The 16,607-nt window shown below is 44.8% G+C and overlaps 1 protein-coding gene across 5 annotated transcripts in view; it reads right to left on the bottom strand.

The window, feature by feature from the left end:
- Positions 1-969: 969 nt before the first annotated feature.
- LOC125771669 (uncharacterized) overlaps positions 970-16,607 on the bottom strand; it is a 142,233-nt gene continuing 126,595 nt past the window's right edge. For all 5 annotated transcript variants that reach the window (XM_049442526.1, XM_049442527.1, XM_049442525.1 and 2 more), the window contains 5 exons: positions 12,963-15,057; positions 3,659-6,603; positions 3,189-3,584; positions 2,527-2,754; positions 970-2,399 (listed from right to left, as the gene is read on the bottom strand). In XM_049442526.1, the coding sequence (XP_049298483.1) occupies positions 2,268-2,399; positions 2,527-2,754; positions 3,189-3,584; positions 3,659-6,603; positions 12,963-15,057 (5,796 nt within the window). In that variant the 3' untranslated portion in view covers positions 970-2,267. The remainder of the gene's footprint in view (positions 2,400-2,526; positions 2,755-3,188; positions 3,585-3,658; positions 6,604-12,962; positions 15,058-16,607) is intronic.

Below are 16,607 nucleotides of genomic sequence, written 5' to 3'. Positions count from 1 at the left end.
ATTGATGAAGATGGTCTGTGTCCTTGCAGGGATGCAATACTGTTAATTCTACAAAAGAGAACACCGCAGTGGTCAGCAATTCACAATATACGATCTTTAAAGCGCGCTTGTTTACGTTTTGAGCAAATGTCAAAATTTTGTCAACTTTTTGTCACCATTCTTGTCAACATTTTTCGTGGATTTTCCACAAAATAAAATTTTGTCAAAAGCTCAAAAAAGTGACAAAAGCTTCGTTTTGACAAATTTTTCACCTTTTTGTCAGCTCTCGTTGCCCAGCACCTATTTACTTTATTATCCGAAAGAACTCTTCTTGTATTTACAATGCAAAAGCTTCCCGCCAAAGCTTCCTTTCGATCCTCATCCAGTAATGCCTACAAGTGGGATGATTTTGTAATCTTTTCACAATTCATCTAACCTTTGCCGAACATCCATCTAGTTCGGTTCACTCGAAAGTCAAAAAGTAATACCCACCCTCGCACATTTGCCATTTTCCCTCACAAAACAATGCTGAAACTCAGAGGAAAGCATCGCTGAGTACCACAGTAAAAAGAGGATTGGGAGAAAACACGTCGGCTAATTGTTATTCTACGGTGCACGTTCACGGACACGGACACGATTCCAAACTCCCGGCTAAAACCCGATCCTTATGGCACTGTGCATGGAGTACGAATTTGAATACAAACCAACCATCTCACCGTACGGTAACGATTCCAGGATCTGGCATTCTCGTCCAGGATAATGTACGATCCTTCTTTACCACGGTACGTTTGGTCATCATTTCAGTGGTGAGGGGAATAAATGGTTGGTCGAAACGGAGCTAACCAAGCAGGGAGAGGTTAGACAAATGAAAAAATCATAAGCCATCAAACCCTCTATACCCGAAACGGGCATGAATATGAATGATGTCCTCCGTGGATAACAGATCCATGAGTCAATGGGTAGAGTCAGCCAACACAAACAACTAACCACTCCATTTTTAAGTATTCTTTATTTATTTGTTTTGCAGTTTTTCTATCGCAACTTTTAGTTTCTCTGTCTCAAACAACCGACTACACACTAACTCTCTAGCTCGCCAACAAACTGGACCTAAACGCTTTCGTTTTCGTCACCATATTTATCATTTTCGATACTTTGTTTTTTTTTATAACATTTTTTTCTATTAGTTTCTATTATTGCTTGCTATGAGTTCTGTTTGTGTTGTTAAGTGTAAATTATCGCTTTCTTCTTTTTGTAATGTGTTTTTGTTTCGTTTATCGTTCGTTTGTGTTGTTTTTATTTTCTCTTGATAAAGGGATTATCTGTTTTATTCTTTCGCGACCCGTTTATTGTGTTTATCTTCTCATTTTTTTTATTAATCCTACGACAGGCGAAGCTTTCAACAAGCACGTGATCAATTTACGTTTTCCCTTCCCACATTTCTACTTTTCTCACTAAGCAAGATAAATTAGTTATTTGCATATTTTGTTTCACATTGTGCTTTTCCTTAGTTCCTTCATTTCTACTTGCTTGTGTTACTTTTGCATATTTGCCTTGCTTGTTTCATTTACCTAATATTTATTCTACTGCGTTTTGTGTATTTTCTGCTTCTGCTACTTACAATCGCTTTACAATCGCATCATCATCTACTTTATGTTTTAATAAGACGAGGAAAATGAAACAAAACAAACAAACAAAAAAAAAACCATCAAACAAACTTGCTTTATTCATATCAATAAAAGTAAAACCATTCAAGCTTTGAGAGGATGGTGAAACGTTTCCCAAAATCACTTTCCTTTCAACTGAGAAGGTTAAGCTCGTGGAAAGATAAATGGAAAACGAAAGCAGATAAAGGAAGCGTTTTATTTTGTATTTAAATGTCACGTAGCAATAAAAAAAAACAAGTACGCGACAAGTTAAGTGACGCTTGCTTGAAGAGAACCGAATTTGTTTTGCAAACGTTAATCGAATAAATAGCTTCGTGTACTCGTTGTGGGGTGGAACAAACATATCTACCACCGTATTCGGTTTTTTTATCGAATGAACGTTGTGAGCAACGTTTTTCTTTTGCCGCTTGCTGGCCAAATGTCTGTACAAATTCCTTGCTACCAAACATTCACACGCTGTCGCACTATCTTGCCCTAACATACATAACACAAATCGCGCAATTACATACACATACATACATCCTACACACAAAACAGATCCTAGTTGGGGGGGTTGGCACGGGTTAGTGGGTGGGAGGCGGGTTTGTTGCCGGGAAGTCGGGAAGGAGTCATCGTTTCCGCTTCTTACGTTCGTGTCATCATGCCATTAATCATGATGTTGGCGAGCGCATTTCGACGCTTACGCCAGGTGCCCATACCCTGCGAATGGTACTGCAGCTGGGCGTACCACTGTTTCGTTTTCGTACCGTCCTCAGCCTGTTACGGGTGGGTGAGAGTAGATAAAGAAAAAGCAAAAGTTTGAGAAGTATAGAAAAATAGTTTCAGTATGTGACACCAGCTTCGTACACGATATTGATTGATGCGCTATGGGGCCGCTACATACCTTGAATATGAAGGACTCCTTCGAGAGGATCTCCTGCACCTCGAAATAGTCCTCCCAGTCGTGCTCGGAGCAGACGATGCACCGGTCAAGGAACAGTGGCTCACGTAGCAGCGTATATCGGCCACCCTTTTCGCGTACCAGCAGCAGCGATGCCTCGCGAATGCCCGTGTGCCGGGGAAAGCTGAGCGTTTCCGACAGGGCCCGGTCCGCCTTGTAGCTGGCCGTGGGCTGTAAAATAAATGGATGTAGATACGGTTAAGGGTCGTGCAATGAGACGGTACGCAAACATCCCAAGGACTGGGTGTTCCTTTTTCCACTTCATCGTGATTTGTGACCAACCACTTTTGGGACACTCGTGAAGTGAGAATGAAAATTTAAGATTCCTCAGCAGGTTAGGGAGCGTGAATGTTTTGGGTTCTGCACCTGCTTCCCATGACAAGGCAACAAATCTTCATTAAGGACAACTGTTATTTCCGAAAGCTCAGAAAGAATTTGTGCCACTTCCAGCAGAAATGCTATAATTATTCATTACTTAAACTGTTTTTAAGGAGTTGGTTGTACTGATTAACCCCAATCTTGGAGTGTACAAGACATCTTCGAGGCAATTGAGCAAAATTCTACACTAAAATAAAAAAAAACTCCCTTTTTCATCATCGTCCTACCTTGCCATTAGTCACCAGAAGGGCATTGATCGAAGTCAGCTTGATCGTGCGGCTCTTCTTCCAGTTGCCATCGTTCGGCTGCGTAAAGAGCAATCGGCCCTCGATAGCGAATCGGACCTCCTCATGATTCCACTCGAGCACATCCACAGCCATCTTGCGCAGCTTGATGTTAATCATATCCAGCTCACAGGATAACCGACGACCCGGACTGGAGGACGAGATACGACGCCACAGCTTCGTCGGAACGTCCTTCGCTTCCCGGTTCATGTGGTTCAGATGCAGTTCAATCTTTTCCTGGGACTGTTTCAGCAGCTCTTTGCCCTCCAGATGACCCGGAGTAACCTTATAAAGGCGGGCCAACAGCAATGGATACTTGGTGACACGTTGCACCGGGACCTAAAATAAACGCAACAAGCGAAACACATTAGACAAGATCGTTCTAACCGCTCTACACCAACTTCAAAGCTCACCATAAGGAACGAGTTGAGATTCATTCGCCGTAGTACGGCATTTTCCATCTGGGAGACGCGCAGGAAAATGCGCAACAGTTCTTTCTCCTTCTCGAGGTTTGCTAGCAGCAAGCTGGCCGCGCCCTGTCGGACACAGTAGCTTTCAAATGCGTGCAGCATCGGGGCCGCTTCCAGGAAGATCTTGCCGATGTTTACCGTCAGCAGGTCATCGTCACCCTGCTCGTTTGCAATATCGAGCGCATCGCGCATCCTCTCGGCCAAGAACTGATTGTTCTCCAGCAGTTCTTCCACGTTCAAAAAGATTGCAGAGAGCTGATCCTGGTTCAGTAGCCCGGCCACCAGCATCGGCTGGTAGAACTCCTCGAGAATGATCTGCAGATCCCGTCCGTACTTTTCCTCCGTTTCGACAATCTCGGTGATGATCTCTTTCCGTTCCGCACGCTTCTTGCCACACTTGCGACACACGAGCGGTGCGTACATGACGCCCGACTCGGTGACCTGCGTCTCTACCGGACCGTCACAATCTTCGCACAGATGGATCGGTGTGATCTTGGTGAGTAGTGAAGCGGATGCTGGATTCTGCCACCGGCTGCGGGACGTTTTGCTCGTCTCCGAACCAACGCCCGAGTCGTTGCGTTCGATCTCGGCGGACGCTTTACTGCTTCGCCCGTTGCTGAGCATAGCCGACGTTGACAGGGACGTATCCTCACTGGAATCACTAATGCCCGAAAGGTGACTCAGCCGACTGCTGATGTCTGATATCTGGCGCTGATGGTGCCGTAGCTCGGTGATGGGTTCTGATTCTTCCTCCTCCAGAATGATGTCACCAGCATTCCCGAACTGGAACCCGTACGTACCATCCTCCTGTACGATGCCACGCTCTTTCGCGTCCACCAGATACGAAAGGATGTCATACTTTGAGGCACCTTCGAAGATAGACCGTGCGTTACGTTGCTTTTCCAGATCCACATCATCGATTGGTGGTGCTGTCAGGGGCAAGGGTGGCGGTATATCGTTGATCTCCTCATAGATCGGATCACCATTCAACCGGATCGACTCATAATGGTGATCGTCATCATCGTTTGTCGTGTTGATTTCAATCTCCGATAGGGTCGCATCCACCAGCATCTGATAGAACTTACTGCGGGATGAGTTCGCGTCATCATCCACCGTCAGATCACTGCTGCAGCTTTGATAGCAGTCACTCAAATCACCCAGCTGATCGAACTCCATCAACTCATAGGCAGCAGCCGAACCGTAACTATTGCCCGAGCTAACGCTACTCCGCTTGCTACCATTCTGAATCTCCGGCAACTTCACGGTACCGGTTGGGATGTTACTAGCCGCCAACTTGCTACGCTCCTCCTGTATCTTGAGCAGCGATTGTTCGATCATCTTTGACACATCGTCTTCGTCTTTGGTACCGCTCATGTCCAGCCCGTTGCGTGATTCCTTCAGTCGGAGCAGTGAGTTTTCGATCAGCTTTGCGATCAGATCATAATCCAACCCTTCGGACAGCTGGCTGAGGGAGGGATCCTCCAGCAGTTTAGCGATGAAGCTATTCCTGCACACCTTTGCCTGCAAACTGCCGGATGCCGGTTCCGAACTCGGCTTAATCGAACGCCGAAGTACAACCGGTGTCGGTGTGAGCTCCACCAAGCATTGTTTGACTACCATCTGCTGCTGCTGCTGCTGTTGTTCATCGTGATCTATATCTTCGCGTACTTTCGGTGGATCTTTGGAGTCATTGCTTTCACTAGGAACTTGTGCGATCAGTGCGACATTTTCAAGCATCGTGATGGACGGTGTGGAAGGATTGCTATCTGGAGTTAAGGGAACCGTCGTTCGGCTCTGTTCACTAAAATCCAGATTGATCAATGTACGACCATTGCTGCCAGTGACGCTACTTCCCCCGATTGGAATGATGGACGTTCCGGTAGTAACGGTCGGGACTTCTTCACCTCTGCCCATCGAAACTACCGTTCCATTCGTAAGCTGTTCACTGTTCTGCTCTTTGTTCTTCCCCACCATATCATCCTCCTTTGAAGAGCTGGCTACTTTAAACGATTCCGAGCGACTTGACGATTTACTAGCTCGACTGTCCAACGTAGACGTCGGTGAACTCACAGCAATCGTTATCGTATTGGATGCCGTCTGACGTATCTCATTCGCCGGTGAGGACAACACGGTTCCATCGTTTACTACCACCGACGACTGATAGATCGGTGTATCACTAGCGCCATCCACGTTCACAGTCGAGTAGCAATCGTCACCCGTTATCATGATGGAGGTTTTCTTCTGGTAGTGTTCCTCCTCCGGTTCCGGTTCATGGCGGATCTCGAGCCGATGGATGGCTGCGCTTGAAGAAATCGGTGAGGAGGATGATGACGAGCTGGCCAGCACCTGTACCACCGTACGGGAAGAGGTCGAGGTGGAACTGCTTCGATCACTACTCGAACGCCTGACGCCCGCCATCAGGCCGAAGCAAAAATCCTCGTACACGTTGCTGCTGTTGCCTGCGTTGTGAGTGTGTGTGCCGTTTGCGAGTGAAGGTGAAACACTAGCAGGTGATGTGGGTGTTTTCCGGCCACCGTTGGATAGTGGCGGTGGAGGCGGTGGTGGCAGTTTGGGTCGTGTTTTACCACCCTGCCCAACTGCCATCAGCAGTGAGGCTACGGAACCGATCGAAGATTCCGACGAGGAAGATGATGACGTTGAGGAAGCAGTTTCATCTTCAAAAGCGGTACGAGAATCAGTTCGCAATGTTCGCACACGCAATGCCATCGTATCGTTGAACTGATCATCTCTAGCACCGGTACCGTTCGATTCACGCCCATCGTACCCATTCGTCTTGGTGGGTGATGATCTGTCACTAAAGCTTCGCCGAACTGGACCGGATCGTCGTTGAAACACGGTAGCGACCGCGCTCGGTTTCTCGGTACGTTCTGAAACGACAGGAAACAACGAAAACAGGAAACTTTTAGATACTAAACATTATTTCAATTTTAACTCTACCCGTTTCCCTTTTCCCATCCCGCTGTGACCTCGCAGGAAAAGCTTAGTAATTCAGTACCAATCGAATGCAGCAGTCGATATGCTAAAATCAGTAACATTAATTAGACCACCCCAATATCGACACAGTGCTGCATCCCGTGTTCGTTCCGGGTCAGCACTCGATTCTGTGCTGTGACTCTACTTCTGCGACTAATGTTTGCTGCTGATTTGTACACCCCCATTCGGACTTATTGGAGCGAAACGACATTTACTGCACCGGCACCCTAACATGGCTGCAGGATATTGTGATTGACCTCCGGCAGCTTGGGAGGGAGGACGATTGTACCGGTTGCCGTGTCACATAACCGTCGTTGCTCGTTTTCACATTTTGCGGAAGCACGAGAACGTATTCCAATATCCGGTTCGCAAATGGTAGATGTTTGTGTTCGGTTTTTGCTGCCGCTCAACCCCAAACGGAGCTGGGGCACTGGCTGGGAACACACTGTACAAATTTGATGAATGAATAATGAGCACGTGCTGTACGATTGGGTTCGATTGCGACAGTAATGAGCAGTCGCAGGTGTTGTAGATGGTGTGTACGAAAAACCCGGCCGTGAAATACGGGGTTTTATTTTGCTTGTGCCACAAACTTTAGTGCTGTGTTGCGGGCTTTTACGAGGAGAGGATGTGTTGTGGGATTGTGTTGTGTTTTAAATTTTCAGTCAGGAGGTTTATGACTGTTCACTTCCAATGCAACGCGTATTAAATAAGTTTAAAAATATTCTGATAAATAAATGTGTTGTTTCATATTAAAGTTTCAATACATCTGAGAAGTATGTTTATTATTCTAACAAACTATGAAAATTATTGTGTTTTACCCATTTTCGATGATAGCTGATTTCGATAACAATACGGTGAAGGTATAGATGGTAGGGACGACGATCCTTACACGACAGGACCGAATATCAAATCCCATCCTGACCGAACCGAACGCATGACTGACTATTTCGTTTCAGGCAAATAAATTCGACTAATAACAGGCTAAGACCGACATCGAGGCATTAAGAGGTTTTTTTTTAATTTAAAACTATTTGTATAACTCTATTTAATTCAACACTAAGAGACCTACGCCTGGTCGTGTATGAATAGAAAGTTGACAAACATAGATTGAAAGTAAAAATAAATCAATAAACAAGTAAATAGAATATGGAAAAATCGTCACACGACCTGTTTTCAACTATTTCTAAGTTAGTTAAACGCTAGATGAAAATGAACTTCAAATCCTAGTGAATTGTGAGATTCCATCATTTGCGCAAATGGGTCGCTAGTGCATTATTTTGATGTTCTCAAAAAAATAATTTGAGATATCAATTATAATTCAAAAATCAAGACAATATTTTGGAGCAAAAAAATGAAGCAATCACATAAGGAGGAAAATTATTAACCTATAGCTAGTTGATTAATCTACAACCACAACTTCTCAATAAAATCACTCCTTCCATTTAGAGAGATGTAGCTGAAATCCTATGACATCATTTTCAACCTCTACTGGATTTTCATTTCCTCAATACATCGCAACACAATCGCGATGGAAAATTGCATCGTGACAAAGTACAAATCGTGTCCCCGGTTTTCCAGTTGAGCTATTTTTGTTGCAACTTGCTCCACCTAGCGCCGGATTGTGTGTCTTGGGAAACCAGCTCGGGGGGAAAAAACTTTTTCATCCGCTTCTGTCTTCCCTTTGTCTTCCCTTCGTTTCCAAAATTTTCCACTGCAAGCCTGCCTGAATGAAGCTGTGTGAAAACAATCTGTCGAGCGTAAGCAATGATGAAAGGCACGAACAAGCTTTTCCGGCTTGCAACGAACCATAAGGTGCACTCTCGTGTTCCACGCGTCACCCGGTCGGGTATCACGTGTCTGTTGTCCTTTTGTGCCAGCCGCGTACCAATAATCGGGAACCACCGTTCACTAAGGTCGTTCCGAAGACAAACGTTTGTTTGTCGAATTTCTTATCGTTATCTCGCTCACAAGCGAAGGCGGGTGTTCAAAAGCGGGTTGGAAGAGATCTTCACATTCGTTTCCGACTCGTTGTGAGATTATCTCCGCAAGGAATTGTCCTTGGGTGTGCTTCCGTCCTGTGGCAATGCAAGCTCCCACGATTGTATCGTTTTGAAGTCTTGTACTTTTGTGTATGTATGTATATGTGAGTATGTGTGTGTGTGGGAGGCAAAGGTTCGCGTTGCTCCCTAAGGGGAACGAATCGTAATCAAAGCTCATATGTAAATACTCGTACTAGCAGCACTTCCGATCACTTCAATCCTGTACGGGATTTCGCATAAATCAGAACCCCTTTCGATAGTTCCCTTACCTCCTTTGCCACACCGCTTCTTCTTGTCTCCATCAAGCCAACAAGAAGACAACATGGAACAACGGGCGATGGTTTATCGTAAGTTGTTTCATAGTTGCAGGGGATTTGCACGGGCGACCCAAATCGCACCAATTCGATCTATTCGAACACATTTGGCATTACACAATCGTTCAGGCGGGAAAAGCGGATCCCAAGAAACGGGCGTACACAACGACACACTCAATGTACAGTTTCCCTTTCGCCGCTTGTAACTTTCCAACTACAATGTCACACCAAGATAACACGGAACACTCGAACGTCCTGTAACGGGGGACGAAGTTGGGAACGGAATACGTTCCGATCTGTCCCAATCATGTTATTTTATTTCTTTTGCCTTCCGTGATTTATGCGAATGCTTCAAAAACCTGGCAAAAATCTCGTTTGTTCCTAAACGCCCTACTCCAGCGCCAGGCAGCTCACTCCCAAGGGCTTTCCCATCAGGTGAGAGGATCAGGTTGGCGTTGGGAAATTTAAGAACAGGAAGGGACGTAAAATATTTCCCATAATTTCACTTTTCCCAAGTTTTCCCCCCTTCAGAAAGCCTCCTCCGTTTTATCGTGAAAAGGGAGAAAGAAAGATCTAGTAAAAAAATAAAGCGAATGGAGCTAAAAATCCCGGGACACTCTTTACCCGGCATCAAACAACAAACGATGGCAAGGGATTCTGGGAAACAACCGGATTGTACCGTTGGCGTATGTTGCGGTGCAAATAATTTCGACAAATTTTTCATTCCTCTCCAAACGGCAATCTTGGTTACTGACTGCCCTGTGTCTCTGTCTACCGGCAGTGTGATAGGCAAATTTTCCAATCTTTTTCCCCAAACCACTAAACTCCCACGAGCAGCATCCGTCGAATGGATGAGCTTTTAAAGCGGGGGAGCTTCTGGTGGTAGTTGAGACTTGGGAAAAGCGATTTTCGTACCCGTCGAGGTGAAGGTTCGTTCCGGAAGATTTTACTTCGGAATGATTTCTGACCTCTTTCCGTACCGAGAGGCTTTGCCTTTTGTGAATGGTTGCCGTTTGGACACTGTTGGTGAACCAGCCAAAAGGTCAAGGATTTATCGTAACAAGGATCAATGGCTTATCGGGCTGGTCCTGTCAGTTGTGCTTTGTTGTTTCGGTGTAGTAGCTGCTTCCGGTGGGTGTTTTTTTTTCGAAACAGTAGAAAACCATTTCAGGATTATGTTTTTGAGGTAGAGTTGGAAGAAAAGATTATCTTTTTGTTCTCTTTTCTTTCGTTGGTTTTCAATTGGTTTTGCTCCTTGAAGAACAATAAATAGCATATGAGAAACTGTATAATCCCAGTACAATATTGGGCAAGAAATAAAACTTTTGATGCGTGAGCTAAGGTTGGAACTTCGACATAATCCTCGATTGAGGCAGAAATTGGAATAAAATCTAAGCTATAAAAGAATGATGCAGGAAGGTAATACATGAAAGTGATCCATTATCAAAGAGAAGTCTAAAGAATGGACAGAAATTGTTCTTAAATTTATTCCTTTTTTTATTTTTTATTTAGTATTTATTTCTTATTTTTTAGTATAATTATATTTACTAGGGCTGATCAACGTTGTAAAAAAGGGTTTAAATACTTATGCATCGAAATAATTATTTAAATTTCATGCAAATTTCCCTGTAGTTAGGTATTCGTTTTAAAGCTCCAAAAAAAACGCTCCACCTGACCCTACATTGGCATGGGTTTCGCGAAACGATACGGATCGCTTGCCCAAATGCACACTGTCGACCAAAAATCGATCGAGTGCATCGATTTGGCACGGAATGAACCAAAACCACTGCAGCGATTAATCGCACCATCTTGTACAAAGCGCTTTCGGGGCACTTGTACGTTCGGTTGCGATATGGGAAATGCCTGTGGCCATCGTCCAGGCTACCTGCACGTCATGCACACCACATGCTCACTCTCACACCTGCACATGTTAGCCGTCCCTTCCCGCGGTGCCGAATAATGGGAACGCCCGAAGCAGGATCCATGTCGGTGCTGGATTAGCATAAACTCTAATTCTATATAATTAGCGGCCATCAAGTTCAGCGGACTATAACATCAATCGTTCCGATGAGGTCAGTTTCCCGGGGCCACATATGGTGCGTTGTTGGGTCCCGAAGTGAGCCCATGCTCATTTTGTCGCGTTGAAGAACCGCACCGTTTGCGAGTACATTCCACCGTACAAACCGACACTGCTCACACCCGGGACACACCGGTGTAGCGCTGAAAACAATGCAAATATTTTGCCGGCAGAACATGTGCGCGAAAAATGACAAGCATAATAGGGCGACATTTATTTTATGTCGAATCAATTTTGAACCAGTGCGCTGGTAAAGCCGAGTTGAAGCTGATCGTGCTGATGCCGTGGACATCACAACCGCGACCGATGGAGCGGTTCGATCCATTGGACCGAGCACTACCCGAGTCGTGCACGAATTAATGAATTTGTGAACCAAACGTTTCGATTCTACGGGACTTTCACTGGTACGAAGAAATTCACCACCCGGAAGGAACTAGTACCAGTGTTGATGGTTGATGCTGGTCGTAAATGGTACGGGGACGGGAAACACCGATATACATGTCTGTTTTCTACACCGTTTGCTTAGAAATGAATTAGTTTAATCAGTGTGGAAGCATTTGAATATTCAAAGACTTTTCAATACTTAATGGGCGGCCATTATTGCGATTATCTGCATTTAATGTATGCATAAATTAAACATTATGCAACACAAAAGTGTTTTAACCGTTTAACATCTCCTGTAAAGGAGATTTTTTTTAAATTATTTCTCGAATTTGTTGAATAAAAATGTTGAATTTTAATACTAACAGTCGTGAATATAATCGAGGAATATTAAGTCGAAATTCTTGATAAATAAATATTTGAGAGTTATAGCTCTTTAATAATTAGTTAAGAGCCGTACACGAACAAACTCCTTCTTCACTTCTAATAGTAATCATTATACATTTTTCTACTTTTAGAATGTAGGTCACAAGCACAATTTTATTCAACAAAAATCCGAATCCTATATCCGTAACATCCAACATAATAAATAGTCCGGATGCTTCAGCATCGACAACAACTGACAGCCAGGAAAAGGCGATCAGAATACACAAGTCTGACATTCAGCACCACTCCAACAGACACTAATTGCCAATCATTCAATCAACCTCGAAACCAAATCGACATTGATGCTACGAGCGGGTGCAAACATTCTCCCCCATACTTAAAAGGGTCATAGGTGTAAATTATCCAATTAGTCATAGTTCTGCCGGCAATAGGGAAAGAAGCCACTCTCGGGTTTCCCGATGGTTTGGCTCATTACGATCTATCTGGCCTAGATTTCATATCACAAGTTGAGCATCGACTGTGGTAGCCTCAAACGATAAGGCAAATTCAAAAATTTAACCATGCGTCTGTTTGCCTAGCGTAGAAATTAATCGATAAGTTGACTTACTATCGAGCTAACGGTGTTTCATTGGAAACTTCCAGGCGTGAATGGCACATAGTGACTGAAGCTTTCTACAATTGTTAGTAAATATTTGCCCAATGAAAGCAGAAGTGCTTTGCTCGGTAAAGGCTGTACCTTTAGATATTTCAGATATTTTACTAGAATTACAAAATCAATATTAGTCAGAAGAATGATATGAGACAGGGAGGCTAGTCTAATCGATAGAGACAGAACCCAGAGTTTCAGGAGAAGCACAAAAAATATGCCAAGTTGTTTCCGCTTCCAGGAATATTGACATTAAGTAGCTCTTCACATTTCATTTCCACAGTGAACATATCAAATTGGAGCGGTGTTAAATAAACTAATCCCGGAACTGATTACTGCTAACATGGAGAAATTTCACAGTGTATAAATCTCAGCGTGCAGGAGAATTCCTACTCAGTAGACTTACCCTCATTAGTGCCGTTTGATGCCTTCGTCGCCTTCAGTACTGGTGCTGATAGTAGAATCACTTTGGCAGGTTCTTCAACCTCCACCTGCGTAGATGCTCCATTAGGTGAAATTGAATCCTTTTTACCAGTACTCAGCAACTCGGTACCATTGGTGGATGAAGCATGTAATTCAGTTCGCTTCTCCTCCTTTGCAACTCCATTCATGGTTTCCACGGGAGATTCCACCGTTGGAGATACCTCGGTGAACAGCATCTGTGCAAACAGTCGATCATCATCGTGAATGATTTCGTTCTCAACCAGGAAATGAACCTTCTTGCGTCCACCAGCCGATGTGGTCGACTGTGCAGAGTCTGGTGAACTGTCGCAACTGACCGTAGATATCGCCACCACGGGAAACGGTGTTGGGAGATAAAACTGTGAACCCGAGTTCCTCTTGTCCGTAAGATTCCTAGCACTTATGGTACCATTCTTGCCGAAGGTGGTACCCTCTTCCATTACGCTACCATTGGTGGTGAGCTTCGCAAGGCGTTGCACCAGCGTGTGATTGAGCCGAATCGTATCATACCCCGGTGCACTCGTGTCCTTCTCCACTGTCACCGACGGTGTACCCGCTGGCATTGAGGACGGTCGTTTGAGAATAGACTTGATTGCACTTTGCGCCACTGCCGGATCGGTTGAGATCGGTGACGACGGGAGGGATCGACTGTCGTCTTCTTTGGTTACCTCCTGCTTTTTCGATCGTGGTGGCCGTTCCGGTGTACCGGATGGGGTCTGTTCGGTGCCGTTAGCTTCCATCTCTGCGGCAGGTATCTCGACCGGATCGTACACAAACTCGTCGACATCGTCGTACACGGGCGCACCGGACACACTGGTGCCCGAATCATCGAACAGCTTAATTCTTTGGCCATTGATTGCCGCGATACTGTTCGCTGGCGGATTGTACCGATTGGCATACAGCGTGTCAAGGATGTTTTCGTACTTTTGCGAATGAAGATCAAACTCGTCACCGTCGGGTGAGAATTCACTCAGCATGCCACCGCCTGAACCTCCCCCGATACCACTCAAGGAGATCAGATCGTACGGATTCACGTCACACCGGAGGATCGATTTGCGATTCTGAGCGTTGTTGGATGCTGGAGGTCCATCCTCCAGCAGTTCTGCATCCCGTTCCGGTTCTCCAACCCAACAGTCCTGGAATGACTCCATTTTACCGTTATTGCGACCACCAACGCGCGAACCATTCTTGCTCAGTGACGGTGACGGAGATCTTGCCGCAGATCCTCGTTTTCCTCCCGAAGTGCTCCCACTGCGACCTCGTGAAGGACTTGTACTTTTTGTACGACCTCTTAGCTTTTCCTTTAGACTACTTTTCACGGACTTTGAACCACCTCCACCATTGGTCCCGGTCTCGGTCGGTTGGGTTAACCTTGACCGGCGCATAAAGTCGTACGGATCTGGGTTCCCATTGCCGAGTATCGTTGGACGTGCCTTTTTACCATAGGTCGAGGCTAACTTAACTGTTCCAGCACTCGTTCGGATTGGCGGTGGTGCAAGATAAGTGGCACCGGATGTTAGACGCATCGTACCACCGATCGGTGCTAGTGGTAGCCGAGATCCTTTGCACTTTTTGCATACGCTCGCCTTTTTAATTTCTCGCTTTGTCCCGGTTAGGTACTCCGGGCAGCAACAGATCAGTACGGCCACTTCCGGTGGTGGAGGCGGTGGACAGTACATTGCTGGCAGATGGGGATGATGAGGATGATGGGGTGACATTGCCAACGGTGGTGGCATGCCACGCATCGTCCCATACACCCATGTTTCAGCGTACTTCATCGTGGCCAGCTGATGCACATTGGAGTGTGTGGAATTGTTCGTACCGTTCGAGTGCGTTACCGAGGACAGCGATGCCGGACCGTTGCCGTTAAAGTCCAACGATGGGTCATAGCCACGGGTACCGAATGGTACCAGGGCAGAACCACCGCTTGCGGTTCCGTTCAGTGCACCGTTCTGCTTGTCTTCGGTTATGGGCGATGCTTTGCTAAGCTTCAGTCGTTGGCCCCATGTTTTTTTGCTTTTGTCGGTGGGCTTGGGAACCTGTAGGAAATGCGAGAAGAGTAGTTGTTGGATATTAATATTTTTAGTCAATACGAAAACTGGTTCAAAAATATATAATAAACAATTAAGTACAGGTAGACCCAATCACTTGTTCTTAGTTTTTCACCAATTTTCTATTGTTTTCTTTTAGAAATTCTCTTATGTAAGTCGATCGTCCATAATCATTCGTAAGGCATCGGTCACTAACAGATGAGGGGGTTCATATGTCAATTGATATAAAGTTCTCTACAAATAAAGCCTACATAATAGTACTTGGGTTACTATATGCAACTATATGTAAAACATATCAAGTGGAGTCAAGAACTTATCGATAATTCGCTTACTAATTAAAAAATATAAAGAGAAGTTTCGTGCAGTATTTCTTAAACATCTTCCGAACTGGTCTATGGTCATATATACGTCCGATTGGATATTTCAGTCTGAATCGGTCCTTTGTATGACGGGATCATTGGTACAAAAGGTTATAAATAGAAAAGTTTTCCTTAACATATTATGGTTTCTGGTATAATATGGGATGCTTATATTAAGGAAAACGGTAAATTATTTTAATTCAAAGAAATTCTCTTTGAAAATTCGTTTAACATTCATGTCAAATCAACAATCGATCGTAAGGCATCGTTTACTATCAGGCGAGACACACTACTTCATATTGCCCAAAGCAGATAACAAAGCAAATAATGTTTTTTACATAAAATCACCACTATATACTTCTGTCAAACAATTGGTTAACCTTTTTAATGCCAAAAGCTAAACACCACTTGCAACGTATCTTTTGCTTGACAGCAAGTAACAAACAAGCAAAGGAAAAAACAGCTCCACAAAACCGAATCAATGCATGTGTAAATTTCTCAATTTTCTTTTCTGCCTGCCCCGAAAGCGAAATCAAATTCCTGCGAACTGCAATCGACCCAATATAACGCTTGCCCACACATACACGCCAGGATTCCTTCATTTATCGGTAAGGGATTTTCTTGGAAAACCCAACCCGAACGAACGGAAAACGTTCTACGCCTTCGCGCACATTCAATTTGCCGTGTTCTTTATTCTTTTCACCAACACGAAATGCGCTTCCGGTCACGTACAGACCGTGCCGGCTTTCGGGACGAAAATCGGCACTGATCCGGAGAGCGTGAAAAGTCTTTCCACCGTCCGGAAAATGGGAACCGAGAATATGAGCCCCGGATTGGCCTTACCGAATGCCAATCTGTTCCGTCAGCAAGCGGGAAGACCGAAAGGTTGGCAGCAGGAGATTTGTTTGTTCCACGGTCTAAAGTCTAAAACTTCAATGAAGCCGAAGTGTCGAAAGCGTCACACAGTACTTCCTGCGGTGGACGGTAATAATTTTTTCCCAAAAAAAGCAAGATATTGGTGCGTCACAATACGATGTCAGGTTCCGGCATGTGAATGCGTGGGTATGCTTTCATTTTGTTAGCCACAACCTCAAAAAGTCAGCATTCTTAAGTCTGTTGGATCGGGTTTTAGGATCAAATCAAACCGCTCTGTGTCGAAAAGTGTCTCCAATGGGCACG

The sequence above is a fragment of the Anopheles funestus genome, chromosome 3RL (genome assembly GCF_943734845.2).
Source record: "Anopheles funestus chromosome 3RL, idAnoFuneDA-416_04, whole genome shotgun sequence".
Lineage (NCBI taxonomy): Eukaryota > Metazoa > Arthropoda > Insecta > Diptera > Culicidae > Anopheles > Anopheles funestus.
This window is presented reverse-complemented; position numbering and strand designations above follow the sequence as displayed.